Source organism: Pseudoliparis swirei, chromosome 15 (assembly GCF_029220125.1).
Source record: "Pseudoliparis swirei isolate HS2019 ecotype Mariana Trench chromosome 15, NWPU_hadal_v1, whole genome shotgun sequence".
NCBI classification, from domain to species: Eukaryota; Metazoa; Chordata; class Actinopteri; order Perciformes; family Liparidae; genus Pseudoliparis; species Pseudoliparis swirei.
Genome location: NC_079402.1, coordinates 11,678,672 through 11,694,515, shown reverse-complemented (window position 1 = coordinate 11,694,515; position 15,844 = coordinate 11,678,672). Strand labels below are relative to the sequence as shown.

The window sequence follows — 15,844 nt, the reverse complement described above, 5'->3', positions numbered from 1 at the left end:
TCTCCCATTCCCAGTCTAACTTTTCATAATTTATATTCACCCGTTTCTTCTTGGGTTTTTTAAAGGCTATTATGAAGACTTGACTCTCAACACTAGGTTTAACTGCCAAGACCTTCTATTAAGTAAAATATGTGGCGGTTGCTTCACTCATGTTTTCTCATGGCTCTTGCTGTAGTAAAACAAACTGATACAATGCCAAGAACCTAAAAAGCATTTGATACTACAAATAAATATTGATTAGGGATACTTGATAATATGACTTAATTAAACTCAGCTGTATAAAAGAAACAAAAGACTCTTAATTAAGTATACTTGGCCTCAAGGAGACGAGAGTTGAGACAGGAGGGTCGTCCCTACTTATTTTAACTTGACTTGGAATTGCCAAGCCCAAAAGACAGCTGAGCTCTTTGAGCGTCATGTCATGAGGTAATGAAAACGCTCCCCCTACCCTCCCTGAGCACAGGCCCTGATATACGCATGCGCAGTGTGGGTGTCAGCGGGTTGGTTGGGTTTGTGTTTACAGCTCGGCTGGATGCTGGCTGCTGATGTTATTGGGAAGTGCAATGTTGTACCATCCGCCATTGGAATAAATACAACCGTGGGAATAAAGGTAAGCAGCTTTACGCACGCACTCGCACCGTCCACGCAAAACGCTACGGCCTCTTCGGTGGTTAAACACAGTTTGACCTGTTTGCTGGTTGTAAGTGCTCGGGTAGCATGGCTAGCAGGTGTTAGCCAGCTAGCTAACGTTACACACAGTAACGGCCTGCTTCAACCAGTCAGCGCCCTCACTCACCGACCTGCTGCGAACACCTTTACGCAGCAGTTTGCTTTGCGTTAACGAGACCGGTTCGCTCCTTGGTCACTGTGCACTTCAACATTTTGTGTGTGTGTGTGTGTGTGTGTGTGTGTGTGTGTGTGTGTGTGTGTGTGTGTGTGTGTGTGTGTGTGTGTGTGTGTGTGTGTGTGTGTGTGTGTGTGTGTGTGTGTGTGAGTTATGTCTGGTGAGTCTTACCCTTGCTCATGTGAGGCAGGTTTTTGAGGGCAAATCTAACTGACAGTGGCGAACACTGGAGCTCGACACATGAGGCTCGTCCGACGTTATACAGCAAATGCATGGCGCTCCACGTTGGTTAAGTTTTCTATTAAACAGCTGTAGTGTTTGAGATGTATCTGGGCACCAATGGGCTGAACAGGCTTCGCTGACATGTAGCAGGTTTGCTTGTATTTCGATTAACAGTTATCTGTGGCATATTTACCTATTCAGTCAAACTTGACAATGCACAGATGCTCATCACATATACCAGTGTGTTTAATATGTAGTGACATGGGAGCATACCACATTAACATGTGTTCATTTTGACATAAAGACGCACACAAAAATCACCCTATAAGAACATTGATAGATTTTGTATTAATTTCTATGACGGACACTCAAATATACACTATGTATATACAGGCTTTGACTGTACTCGTGTGCTGAAGCAGTTAATACTAAATGCCCTACAGATTCTTAGAGGCTTGACTTCATTTAGTAAACTACAATGAGCCTTTAATCCACTCTATTTTTTGTTTGTTGAAGTTCTGTTATTGTCACATGATATGGAAGGGACCAGCAGGGATTGTTATGGGAGGTCTGCAGTGAGGCATGGGCCTCTGACATTAGTCTTTTTTTGTATGTTGCATTACCCGGTCGACATGTTTGACCAGTTTCACTAGTTAAGCACAGAAACACTTTACAAAGGTGAAAAATATTCTTCTTCTCAAAGAATATTTCACGGATATATTGTTTAATCCACCTTTCTGAGCCGGAGTGCAGCATTTCAAAAGGGTGTGACATACAGCATGCGGTGCAAGTTGTGGCAAACCCATTTGTACTGAGCAAACCAGCTGTCATTCACTCGCACCGGTCTGATTCCAGTAGTTTCTGTTTCATTCATGGGAATAGTGAGCCAAATGTGTCAACTGTCACTTCATTTAACTTGGCTCCTTGTTCTGTTTCCTGAAACTCAGGTGAAACACATGCCCTAACACACAAGGCAGATTTGAATGTATTCAAATATTTGCTGTTTTAATAATTATTAATACACGTACAAGAGGAGGGAAATGTAAATGATTCATCAGCTGTACGTTACCTTAGGGTTTGTAAAGCCTAAATGAGTATGATAGATTTCCCTACATATTTGGGCTACTAACCACGACACAATACAATAATTCTAATGATCCTTCAGAAAGGCAGTCTGAGAAAGTATGGGAGCAAGTGCATAAACTGTTATTAGTTTAAAGTTAAACAAAGTTAACATTATTAATGATATTAAGAAGCAATTATATCAATGAATAGAAAGGCAATGTCATTTTATTTCAGCATCTGCATGTCAGCTTCTCCTTCAACGTCGGCCATAATAACATGCAGAACTCATCAATTTATGAACCATAATTATATATGATAAATATAATATGCCTCCTCAGAAGAAAATGTCAAATCTAATGCTGATGCACTTTCTTGAGATTCCACATGTTCCTTCTCTCATGCCTAGTTCACATTTGCCGAGAGAGTTCACGTCCGCCATTTTGGTTGTCGTGTACGTGCCGCCATCAGCTTGTGGACACCATCCTCTGCTGAATCATCAGCCTGGAGCATTCATGGCTATCACTGGTGACTTTACATTGGAAAAAGCCAACCTTCCATCAATACATGTATGTGAGCTGAACTGTTTACACCAAGCTGAAGGTCCTGATGGCATCAGGTCCCTGTCCCAAAGAAGTCAGCACCATCTGGGTGGTCAGTGATGTTGGAAGGCCAACATCATGCAGCAAGATGTTGGAGTTGTTCAGTGTGCTGCACTTTGCCATTGTCTGGGAAGGCTGGCTCCATCATCGGCTGCCAGCTGGAGCACCTGGAACAGGTGGGAAACTGGTGTCCAGGGACAGAGAGATCACCTAACCCTTCTTATATTTTGGGATTAATAAAGTATATATCTATCTATCTATCTATCTATTACATAACATAAGGCAGGGTTTACCACTCCCAGCTAGTTTTGGAAATGCCAGACAAAAGCTCTACATTGGAGGCAATTAAGCGTTTGCTCGGCGTTCGCACATCGCAACTCGGCCTGTGTGGGAACTTTTCATGAAGGTCAGCTGAGATGCTTGCCAACGCATCGCAGGCACATTCCAGATGCCTAGCTTGCTAAATATCTGGACCTGTTGGGGAGCAACGTGAAAGTCTATGAAAGCACAAATTGAAAGGAAACCAAGAGGAAGGGTCGCCTGTCACTGTGAAAACCAAAGTTGTTGTTGCATAATATAACTAGAATGGGCACTCGGTAGAGTGCATACCTTCGCATATCACAAGATTGGGCATTGAATTATGAACATTTTGGCATTAGTTGCATGCCAATTGGATACAAATATACCGTGCTATGGTAAAAAGAAGATCTTGACCTTTGACCCGATTAATCCCAAAATCGAATCAAATGGTCCCCGGATAATAACCAATCATCCCACCAAATTTCATGCGATTCGGTATAATACTTTTTGAGTTATGCGAGTAACACGCAGACAAATAAATAAATAAATACACGGCGATCAAAACATAACCTTCCGCATTTTCAATGTGAAGGTAATAAATAAATATTAAATACGTGGGGCGGAAACAGGCTATATTGTGAACAAGTGTGACAACATGTCACAACAAACAGTCATGCTACGGCATCATTTACCGTGCCGCTTCTTGTGTGTTTTTGACAAAAAGTTTGGAGATGAAACATTTTCGTTGGGGATTCCTCTCGAGATCTCGTCGTGTGTGTCGCCAGACACGTGGTGTGAAAACAGCAACGATTTTAACACTCCGTTACGAGACGGCAAGTTGTGTAGTGGGAACCAGACAGCGATGTGAAGACTTTGAAAGTCCTGTCGTGTGGACTTGGTCACTCAGAGACGATGAGAGTGTTACTGTGTCCCCTGTTAGAGCTGTATCTGTCATTTAATTTGCCACATGCTCCGAAGTCCCAACAACGTCCCTCAGATGCACCTGTCGCTTGGGGAGTTGCTGGAGACTGCATTGTGGGGCGCTGGCGTCGACTGCAGTGGATTCATGTTTCCTCGCAGTTGCTGTGGACAAGATGAAAGGAGATTGAAAATGCAGTATATTTCGTCGAGTTTCAAGGTAGAGCTGTATTTCTTACTTGCTTATGCTTGACTCAACGCTAGTCATAGTTTTAAAACATCAACAATGAGCTTGGAGAAGATATATTTGTGTGGCATTAGATAATGTCTACGTTAATAAAAGTGGTGACTGGTACGTCGTACTTGTAAATTAAGTAAGCTCGTACTAATTTAGCTTGTCTCAGATACTGAACTGACTGTACCAAGTGAGAGGGTTGTCTGTTAATTTAACAAATGCAAATATAGATGGTACTGTTCAGTAGATCAAATATTTGTTGTGGGTTGAGTCTTTCCACAATATTCTGTGGAGGTTTATGGAGATACTTTACTTGCGTTTGATTCAGTAAATTGAAGTTCACCCAGTGACTTACTTGCTTTCACCAAACATCTGAAATTAACATTTGATTTCTTTATAAATCTCTTGCTCGGTTTCTAGTCCTGGAAATTGACTTTTATCTACACGCTTCTAAAGATCGGAAAAATCAATGTTTGCTTTGATGATATTTATTGATTTCCCCTGAGACACAGAGTTGATAAAGCTTGTATTTAAAATTAACTTCAAATTATTCAGACCTCCAGTGGATCACTCCAGGAGGGTGAGAACTTTAATATGTGTTAGCAATCACTATCTGCTGTCTGGTGGGAAAGGAAGATTATCCTATTGTTGGTTTTTTTGCCCACTATTTTTGTTGTAATTGTTGTTGAAGAGGAACTCATGGCCTAAATGACTGCAGAAAGCAAAGTATTGATTACATGACACCTCTTTTAATCATGTAGAATATCAATATTGACATGACTCTGGTCATACCTGGAATTTTGAGAGTGAAACTAATGCATTTTTCATAATTTAATAAACCGGCTGCAGAGTAAACCAACTCTTTCCTTTAACTGCAGATCTGAACCCACCATGACACTTAGTATCACTGACACTTATTATCACTGACACTTACACACAGGCGTAACATTTTCCTTTCAACCCATAGTTTTGTTCTTTATAAATCGTCAAAACCACTGCTAAACACATTTACGTGGAAAGCCGCACATTGTGCAGCTCATCTCTCAGAAACACACTCGCCACTTTTTCATAGTCATGAGAGATTGTTTAGTTGTTGGCTTTGAGAAATGCAAAGGTTTAATTCCTTGAGAGCCAGCTGAGAGTCAGAGATCCTCTGCTGTGGATCTGGATTGAGAGGATTATTCGATGCTCACATGATACAAATGAGATGTAAATTAAGGACGGCGTGTGTGCGTTTGCTTTATTTGTACAATTGAGTTCCTGCTCGTTCAGAGCTCCTCTTCCGTTCATTTCCTTTCTCTTCTCTTGTGTACTCTACCTTGTTGTGACCCACCTTGTGGAAGCTCAGCCTTTTCATTCTTTCTTGCTTTTCCTCTCACTTTCCCGGCGATCTCTGCCTGGCTGAAGCCACAGCTGTGAGGCGAGTCGAGAGGCACCGTGTTGCAAGCCTGAATGCTCTCTGGCTGTGTCGTCGTCTCCCTTGGGGGGGGCACCATGGCCCAGCTGGCAGCCCAGCTGGCAGCCCAGGACAGCTGGTTCAGCTGGTTCAGCTGGGGAGTTGTAGGAGGGACACAAAAAGAAAAGACAGACATACCCATGGCTTGACATAACATGTGCTTGATACAGATACTCGTGACCGTTGAAGGTCATTTGGTCCAAGAATGAAACTGTACTCTGAATGAACCGCTGGTGGAAACCCTTCGACTTCATGTCTTCTTGTGTCTCCGTGCTTCAGCGGAGTCGGTTAAGTCCAGATCGACCATAATAAACCATCTGATTTGCACATAATAAAAAAAGAAACTCTCTTTAACATATGAAATCAGACCAAATGTAATATCTTAATTCTGGACTGCTGATCAGACGAAACAAGCAGTTTAATTATGTGTTTGAAATTGTGATATTTAATTTTGTACTTTATTTTATATAGTATATTTTAACCCATTGTGATTTGCATATTTAAATTGATATATGGTACCTTTGTGTGTTATATGTTCTCGATGGTGAACATATAAAATGAAGGAATATAATTGATACTTGTTTTAATAAAAACACTGATTGATTTATTACTTTCATCTTTAGTGGCAGCATCACAAAGACATTTACAGTGTAATGAACGTCTCCTATTAACTCTAAAGTGTGCACCCTGCCGTATTCATTCCTACAAATGTGTCTCTTCAGTGAAGTGCCTATAGCGATGGGGAGGGATAGTAATTTATGTCGGAAGTAATACACTTAAAATGTCAGTCTGCGAACCAGAATAAACTCTCAGAGCTGTTTCTTTCAGAAGTAACAGCAAGAGGAGATGTGATGTCACAACTTGGCCAAAATGAGCCACTGTAGGCTGTCGAGGTGTTGTTGTCACAGCGATACGTGCTGCCTTGTTACAGAGGGAACTGCATTCTGCTGCTCTTCTCGCCTTTTCCAAACTCTAACATGTTAATAAACTAGAATGGGCACTTGGTAGAGCGCATACCTTCACATATCACAAGATTGTGCATTGAATTATGAACATTTTGGCATTAGTAGCATGCCAATTGGATAGAAATTGACCGCGCTATGGTTAAAAAGAAGATTTTGACCTTTTCATGACCTTGACCTTTGACCCGGTCGATCCCAAAATCTAATCAAATGGTCCCCGGATAATAACCGATAATCCCACCAAATTTCATGCGATTCGGTTTAATACTTTTTGAGTTATGCGAGTAACACGCAGACAACTAAATAAATACACGGCGATCAAAACATAACCTTACGCATTTTCAATGCGAAGGTAATAAGTCAGAATAGTCAAAATATAAGGGAACAAATAAGTTTTCCAATTAAGATTGCATCAAAGAATGAAACTGACACAAGGGAAGGAAAAGAGATGGTGTGGCTGGAGAGGAAATAGTGAGAGGGAATGAAGAAACCGTCTGCTGCCTTTCTGTTCTCTAAAACAAGCGGACAATGGGATGAGCAAACAAACCAAACCGCTTGTCCTCTTTAGGGTCGCTGGAGCCGATCCCAGCTGACATCGGGTGAAGGCAGGCCACAGCCTGGATGGGTCGCCAGTCCATCTCAGAGCTCATATATAGACAAACAACCATTCACGCTCACGCTCACATCTCCGGGCAGTTCAAAAGCCAACTGACCTCAGATGCATGTTTTCAGACTGTAGGAGGAAGCCGGAGAACCCCGTGTCGGTGTGGGTTCCCTCCTGGTTCTCTGGCTTCCATCGGAAATGCCGATTTCTAATTTAGTCACAATCGGTTGCATGCAATGGGTTGTGTGTCTAGCTGGAAACCAAGACACTGACAACATTGATAATGGCGAGTGTAGCTTGGCAAGAGCAGGCAGACGGATGTTGGAAGGCTCGGAAGGGTGACAAGGCAACCATTATAAGCCTGTCTGAGCCGCCAGCTCGTCAGACCCTGTGTGTGTGTATGTGTGTGCATGCACACGTGTGTCTGGGAGAGGGCGTACGTTAATTATGTCATAATAATAATAATAATACTGCTGCTTGTGCATGTAGAGTATGTGTGTTCCAGCATTAAACCAAATGTAGTTTTCTTTAAATGTATGAGTGTGTTTTTTTCTTGGCTCGACTGCATAGGTTGAGTTGACTACGCAATGATGGAATAGATAGAGACTGCTTTGTAACCCCAAAATCAAAGTAAGATTAATGGTGGCCATTGTCTCATTTATATTTCTAATAAAACAGTATTTTACTGAGATTTACATGTTTGTCTCTGCCAATAGGATACGGATGTTTTTACTGTCATAGTTAAAGTATGAGGACTATTTAAATGTCTATTACATGCTACGCATAGGCTTTAAGAAAGTAAAGGATTGAAAAAAAAGTTGTAAAATTGAAATTAGAAACACATTAATTTGTTCTGCTTAGTTTGTTTCCATAAAAGCCCTTTAATGCTTTCATATAGGACATATATCAAAGAAGAAACTGGTTTGAAATGAACTCAATAAGACTTTGCTCGTAAGTAACTGCCAGTGTAGCAGAACAGATAAACAAAAGACCAAAACACGGCAAAACTCAAAGTTCATCGAGCAAAATTGGAGGAAAAAGAACAAAACTAAACACACGGAGGATAAGTGTGCTAAAAAATGGAATGCAGCTGCTTTTTGAGCCAAAAGTAGAGTAAACATCTGCAATGTGTCTTCAAGATTAAAACCTGAGAAGATCAGGAGGACGAGGAGTCAAGCACATTTCCATGATGGATTGCTCCTGAGTCCAATGCTCTCTTTCTTTTGCATTGGTAGGTTTACGATTATATCAACTCTACCCTGCAATTAGTATATTTGTGCATGAAGAAGTGTGTGACTGTTCGACTCATCCAAGATTCAGGATTTAACTGAATCAATAAAACAATGTTAAAGCAGGTTTAATCAGAGGCTTTAAGATTAAGTTAATTAGAGTCTTGGATCACTACAGATCTAGAACTATATAAGAAGCCTCACCATGTTCTTTATGTCATACACTATTCTGCTCTGCTGTATAAAGGAGCATGCTGAATGTTATGATTAACTAAGTGATTGCCTGTTGTGTGTGTGTGATCATTTGGTATCCAAGGTAACTATGTATGCATGTGAGTGCTGGTACATCAGTGTGTGTGTGTGTGTGTGTGTATTGTGTCAGGTCTGCATTAAAAAGCCAGTAAAACCGTTTCTATCAACTATTGACAGTAGGCTCATAATCGGGTCTTTCTTCTTGGGCTCCTCGCTACACTAGAGAAGGTAAAATAAAGTGTTGTAACTTTTGTGTTATCTAGATGGTAATAGTCAAACACAGATTTTTGAGGTCAACGGCAGTCGGTTAACTATGTTTTACAGTAAAAGTGTCCATGACAAGTCCTCGTACGCTGTGACCTTGCCTCGTTCAGTTTTGCAACACAAGTGAAAACCAACACCCAGGACTTTTGGATGAAAACCAGCGGCTCATTTTCGCAGTTTGCTATGAAAAGTTGAAGCGAACAACCTAAGCTGTCAGTTTATGTGACTCAGTTTGTGTTTGGTAGACTCAAAATAACATTCACATCGGCGCAGGATGTTGAAGAGCTTCTCGTCACACTGACGTACCTCCTGTATGGAGGTATATTGTCGGCCGGTATAACAATGTTATCATAAATATTGCACATTATCAACTGCTCTGACGTTTCCGCTGTAAACCTTTCTTCCTATTCATTTCCATTGTCTGACCTGCTTTGAATAGGAAGGGGGGGGAGCAAAGTGGAAGAAGCAGCAAGTGAAACATTTCGGAGCGCAAAGGCTGCCCTTTTTTTTGTTGAGAGCAATAAGAGCTGAGAAAATAGCAGATTGCCAGGAGATGGATGAAGAAAAGAAGAGAGAAAGGAGAGAATGAGAGGGGGAACGGACAGAAATAGCTTGTTTTGGTGACTCGCTGAACCGCTGCCAGAACCTTCTGGTGCTGCGTTCCTCCTGGGTCGCACACAATGCCACCTCTCTGTATTCAGGAGGCGCCCCGGCTGTACCGATGGAGCGTTACATCATTTTGACTATAAAACAAATTCTTAACTTGATTTAACCTCCTTTCCATCCTTGCTCACAAATAAAGTCTAAAAAGTGTTTCTTTCTTGTTTTCGCCCGTCGGTCCTCGTATATATAGGGCAGTGTTGCGCTTACAACATATCATATCAGATGGCTTGTCTTCAGCACATATCTTGTGCCAAAATAAAAAACTCAATTTCATTGATGGGTTGACGGAGGGAGCCGGAGTTACCTGGAGTGAGGGATGAGCTGACGATGGGCATCGTTTCCCAGAGGATCTCTGTCTATTTGTGGTTGTGGGGGCCGGCCTGGGGAGCATCCATGCACTGAGGAGCACACACAACGCAATTAGCACATTCAGTGCATCATTTTATTGTGTGTGTTTTTGTTTCTGCTGTACATGTCTAAAGTAGTGGAGGGGGGCAATATGTCTTTATAAGGGCCAATACCGACATGGGATATGTGGATGGTTGTGGCTGGCTTGTTCCCAAATATCTCACTGTCATACGCATGTTGTTTCTTTTTCAAAATGACACCATCAACAATCTATTTAGCAAATGCATCTCTTTTATTCTGTTGAGATACACAAACTTGCCTCAGATGACCCACAGATCCTCTTTCCCTCTGATCTGTGTCGTCTTCGTCATGTTCACTATCACTTGATCAAGGCTTTTTTTTTAAATATATATCAACTATTCTTTTGCCCCTTCTATTTTATCTTAAAGCTCCGGCTTTAAAGGTTCCTCAAAGTTTCCTAAAGGTGCTTAAAAGACCTCTGAAAGCGAATCACACATTGTTTTCCCATTTTATGAGAGGGTTAGAGTCGAAGAAGCCAAGTTTCCAGTCGCCTTTAAATGATTCCTTTCACGGATTTCATCCCATCATGACTGTTTTCTGCTTCTTTTCTTAATTTTTTTATTTTTCTAGGTGATTTTGCTCATCATCTCCCACCAATTTCTTCTCCCGTCTTCCATTCATGAGCAGCGTGGCTGAGTTTCACAGCGGAGGCCATGGACGACAAGGTCTCGGTGGGGAAGATTAGCGTGTCTTCGGACTCGGTGTCCACTCTCAACAGTGAGGACTTTGTCCTCGTGTCCCGGCTGGGGGATGAGACGCCCTCTTCCACGAATAACGGTAGTGATGACGAAAAGACAGGACTGAAGGTAAGGATGGTTGGGTGTCGGTATGCTCGGAAAGTACAGAGGAGACTTCAGAGCTCCGCTGGTCAATGCCCAGAATAAAAGTCAGTAAAACTGTTGTAAAGCAATAGTTGTGTTACAAGTGCGACACAAATAACAGGCCAGACTGCAGGCTAAACGCTATCATATCAGCATGCTTAAATTAGAAAAGGAAATGAAAAACAACGTAGTTTGTGCTGGAGACGCCTGGCATTGGCTTCCATACGATGCTTTAGTTAACTCTTAAAAAAACACAGATTGGATACATCCGTGTCAGCAAAGGATAGTTCATCATGAATAATTCACTATTTGTGAAGTTATTGTTATTTTAAAGATGAATACAATATTGTGTTATTATTTGTTGTTGTATTGTTTATAGTTGGAGAATCTGGTGTGGAGGATTTATATCCTGTATCAGAACATCTCAATAATTTCAAATTTACCAAAACATCTTGAAGTTAATTTGGTCTCTACCTCGTGGTCATCAGTGTAACTTGTTATACTTGCAGGTCCATACACAGTCATACATATTCCATTGATATCCACTCTCGTCCAAACCATTCCAACATGAAGTCTCACACTCTAACCATAATGCTAACCATTTCTTGTTTTGCTTTTTCCACATTGTCACTCCACCTTCTCCTCATAGTTAGTCTTAGTTGTGTGCGTTTCATCTGGGAATGTCCGTTCATGAGTTTCCCACAGGAAGCCCTTTATTCCTTGCACATTGCCATGAATTGAGAGGACATCTTCACAGGCTTTGATTGGAGTGAAGAACCGGTTCCGTTGCCTCTGTACCTGTACTCTAGCAATGGCAATAAATTGAATCCAATCCAATCTTATCTCTTAGACTTTTGAAGATTTCATGCTACATTTGTTTTCCCCGAGTTTTTCCACTGTAAATGGTCTCTGTTATTAAAATGGTGTGAGGTTGTGGTGGAAAAAAAGGTCATCCTTGTAAAGCAAACGACTAAAGATATTATTTTTTTGGGTGTGAAGTAAGACAAGTCAGCTGATCCTTTACCACGTTGTCATGTAGCGTTGGCAAAGTGAAACACTTTGAGAGAACTTCTCCGTCCTGCAGTCAATCAGCTGCTTCTATCAGAATGCAGCGTGTGCTGTCGGACCACAGTATGTCCGCCCTCTGTGATTCAGTTAGTGCTCACTCGGCAGACACTGGTTTACAGTTTGGTGATGCAGCTGCAGTGTTTGAAGTCATTGTCAGGCAAAATGAAGATGTTTTGTAACCAGGGTTCGTCTCCACACAGAGTGAAGACTTTCTGAGGAAAGACATCAGCTGCCATCAAGTGTGTGTCCCTTATGGGTTCAGGTTTCTCCTCTCCTTGTGTATTTCAGTTTACTCGTCATCACACTTAATTGTATTGCATTTACTTAGCTGGCTCACATGTCCATACTCCGTCCATTAGTTTTTAGCATTACTTAATGTACATGTGTCTCTTTGTCGACTTAATGTTGTACCAAGAGGTACCAGAAGATGGCGCCAGCAGAGCATGGATGGTGTAATATTCAGTTAAACGGAAGAGGCCGCGTGTTTTTTCCTGCCATTCGCTGTGCTTGGAAATGTAACAGTGTGATTTGTGCATATTAGTAATATTACACATGTACAGACTCTGTGAAAGGGTCGCAACTGTTTTAAGGGGAACCGCGTCGAGGTATCGGTTTTGTGTAGCCTGGCGGCTAAATGGCAGGAACCTGCACACGCCCATGTTCTCCATCCGTGGTGGTGAAATCACTCCATTCATTGACACTTGGTCATCCAGATATCATGGATTGGTTCTCGATCCAACACACTTGTGTACATTTCCCTCCCAGTCAGAGAGGAGTCAGTGTGCCTAAACTTGTTGTTTGTTATGCAGGTGATTTCTGAGGAAGGGGTCAGCTTTAAGGTCAGTCTCTTCTCTCGCTAGCCTTCTCTTCTTCCTGTATCTCTTTCTTGCTTCCATCTATCTATTTTCTTGTGATGTGATTCCGTGGTGATTCTGTTTGTGATTATTTGCGCGCGCTGTATTTGCCCGCGGTTGAGGGATGGCCTGAGCCAGCCGTTTTAAGACGCAGGTTTTGATTATAGTTGTGATGCCCTCACAGGACTGGGGTTGGATCTGACAGTCGCACATGCTCGGATCACAAGGCTCACCACAGCTGCATAGTGACGTAGTTATGGCAGATGTGTAAACCTATATTTAGAAGTCACAGCGTTACATCAGCCTTTAAATTATAAGATGTTCCCCCTTGTTTGGCACTGTGGGCTCTTAGCATAGACACTTTAGCTGTAGTGTCCAATATGCTCGAGATGATTGCTTGAGTCTAACCGCATTGAGTACATTACCCAAGGCACAGAATATCTTTTATGGCTGTTTATATATAGAAACTTCAATCTGAATATTCAACCATGCAATCGTGACATATTCCACAAAGGTTGATTATCTATTTTAATCATCTGCTCCGATCCCGTATTGCCCAGTACAACAGTGCCCTCTGCAGCTTTAGTCTATCCTCCATTTCTTACCTCACATCAGCAGGCAGGGTTAATGGGGCATGCCTCCTCCCTTTGTGGCACTTCGTGGTGCGTCCAGCCTCAAGCTTGCTCTTTGATTGCTTTGGAATAAGTTTTAGTGTTGGCATGCCTCATCTAGTGTCTTGATACCGGTATTTCACAGCTGAAACATGCCTACTAATCACTAATATTTGATGAAATGTAATAAAGATATATCTCTAAATGCAAACATGAAACAAGGCATCTTTCCTCCTTGAACACACGGTTTTCACTTGACAATAATTTCAAAATCACTTTTAAAAGCACACCCACTGAACATTTCTACAAACTGTTAGATATAATTGTAATGCACTTGGTGTAGGTTAAATGATTAGCTTAATTTCAATGTGTAATGTGGATTACTACAATGATTCTGTTTTGTTACAATATTTTTTCTTGTGGTTTCTTTATTTTATTTTATTTTAATTAAATGTTTTTTTTCTATGCTTACCTTGTTCCATGGTGTGGTTGTGTTTGTGCGTGTGTGTTCTTGTGTGTATGTGTGTGTGTCAGATTGTGGGGAATGGAAGTGAGCAGCAGCTCCAGAGGGAGTTAGAGGATGTCCTCATGGACCCATCGGTAGCTGACATCGGGCTCAGATCAGAAAAGGGAATGGACGGCGTTTGTGGGGGCGACCGTGGCCCACTTGCCACGACGTCGTCGCCTGTACCGCCGGGCTCTGACCCGCTGAGTGCACAGCCACCCAAGTTGGAGATGGTGCTTCCCGTTCAGACAGCTCAGGAGAGTGAACTGAACGAGAGGTCGTACCGAGGTGAGCCATGATGGGACTTTCCTTATCCTCTTCTCTTGTGACTGCCAAAACTCACATTGTGTGAGCTTTGGCAGTCTTTTGCTTTATAGAGCTCTTTCCAAGACATTCAGAGTATTACCCAGATTTCTAAATCATACAGTATACTGTACTGAAAGTCTTTCCACTTCCCTCATTGCCATTTTTTTATATTGTATAAGAGGAATCCTTTGTAATTGTAATTTACTTGTGTGTGTAAAGCCATTTCACTGACTGATCTTGTGACATACGCACGGATCTCCTTTTCCATGTCTACTTCACCTAGTCAGGTTTTCTCAATTGAGGAAAATGATGCTGATGTTCAACCATAAAGTCGTGATAGGAGTTGCGAAAGAATCAAATATTTCCTTTCTTCTGCTCTTCTCCCAATCCATTAACCCGTCGCAGCAGATGAATCCTCATCAGATGGCAGTCCCGGCAGTCCCATCCTAGATGAGGATAGCGTTGTGTTCAGCCAGCTGACATACCTTGGGTGTGCCTCAGTCAACGCCCCCCGGAGTGAGCTTGAGGCCCTCCGTATGATGAGTATCCTCAGAGGGCAGTGCCAGCTCCCCCTCGATGTCACACTATCTGTGCCAGGTGTGTCCGAAGGCACTGTCAGGTAGGGGGAACATCATTTATGGATTACTGGTTCCACTTTTACAGTGTACTGTAACATGCATATGTGTACATACAATATGCATGCTCAGGCACTAAGTGGTCAGTCAGAGGTCATTCACACAGCACACACACAAACATACCAAATCTCCTCCTGCGACTTCAAAGATTTTAAATGTATATGTGTAACAGGTTGCTGGACCCCAACGCCAGCACGGAGATCGCCAACTACCCTATCTACAAGATTCTGTTCTGTGTGCGAGGCCATGATGGTACACCAGAGAGCGACTGCTTTGCCTTCACTGAGAGCCACTACAATGCAGAAATCTTCAGGATCCATGTGTTCCGCTGCCAAATCCAAGAAGCGGTGAGGATCCAATCAAATGCGTGTTTAATAATGTATAATTGTATTTACTGAAGACACATTTAATACTAGCATTTATACTAGTTTGAGTCTTAAAACAATAGTTATTAAGAGATCCTTAACTTTAGCCTCAGATAAAATCTGGAGTGCATTTTTAAAATGCAACAATGGACTGTGGCTTTTGTCCTTCCATTGGAATCCCATATGTGTGTGTGTGTATATATATATTACAGCAAGAATGTCAATGTTCATTTGGACACCTGGCTATGGTTTGAATCTGCTTTCTCCTGTCTCTTCCACTCACGTACTTACAGTATACATGTGTACACACTCATATTGTCAGCAGTATTCTGGTTGACCTTGCATAGAGTGTTGATCTCCCCGTTGCCTGCTCTCCAGGGCTCAGCAACACTGCGTGAGCTTCATCCACACGGGATAATGTCATGCACTGCAGGCTGCGCTGCAATGCACATGTGCACACGATCCCCCAAGCTAACTTATGGGGTGGAGGAAGTGTCGTTGCTTATACACAGTAGGTTTAGCTTCAATATAATAGAAGAGAATAGGGAATTGACTTATGAAACTGGGTTAAAGTACTATTTCAGTTCTCCGTGACCTGATTTCTCCCTCATGGAAGCACTTCAATGTCACTAAGAGC

General features: G+C 42.0%; 1 protein-coding gene across 4 annotated transcripts in view; it reads left to right on the top strand.

Annotated features, from left to right (window-relative positions):
• Positions 1 to 521: 521 nt before the first annotated feature.
• Positions 522 to 15,844, top strand: part of LOC130204876 (rab GTPase-activating protein 1) — a 60,369-nt gene continuing 45,046 nt past the window's right edge. For 2 of the 4 annotated variants that reach the window (XM_056431843.1, XM_056431846.1), the window contains exons 1-6: positions 522 to 610; positions 10,613 to 10,848; positions 12,741 to 12,770; positions 13,931 to 14,189; positions 14,613 to 14,826; positions 15,015 to 15,189. In XM_056431843.1, coding sequence (XP_056287818.1) covers positions 10,696 to 10,848; positions 12,741 to 12,770; positions 13,931 to 14,189; positions 14,613 to 14,826; positions 15,015 to 15,189 — 831 coding nt within the window. In that variant the 5' untranslated portion in view covers positions 522 to 610; positions 10,613 to 10,695. The remainder of the gene's footprint in view (positions 611 to 10,612; positions 10,849 to 12,740; positions 12,771 to 13,930; positions 14,190 to 14,612; positions 14,827 to 15,014; positions 15,190 to 15,844) is intronic. The other 2 variants (XM_056431844.1, XM_056431845.1) reach the window with 2 other exon arrangements.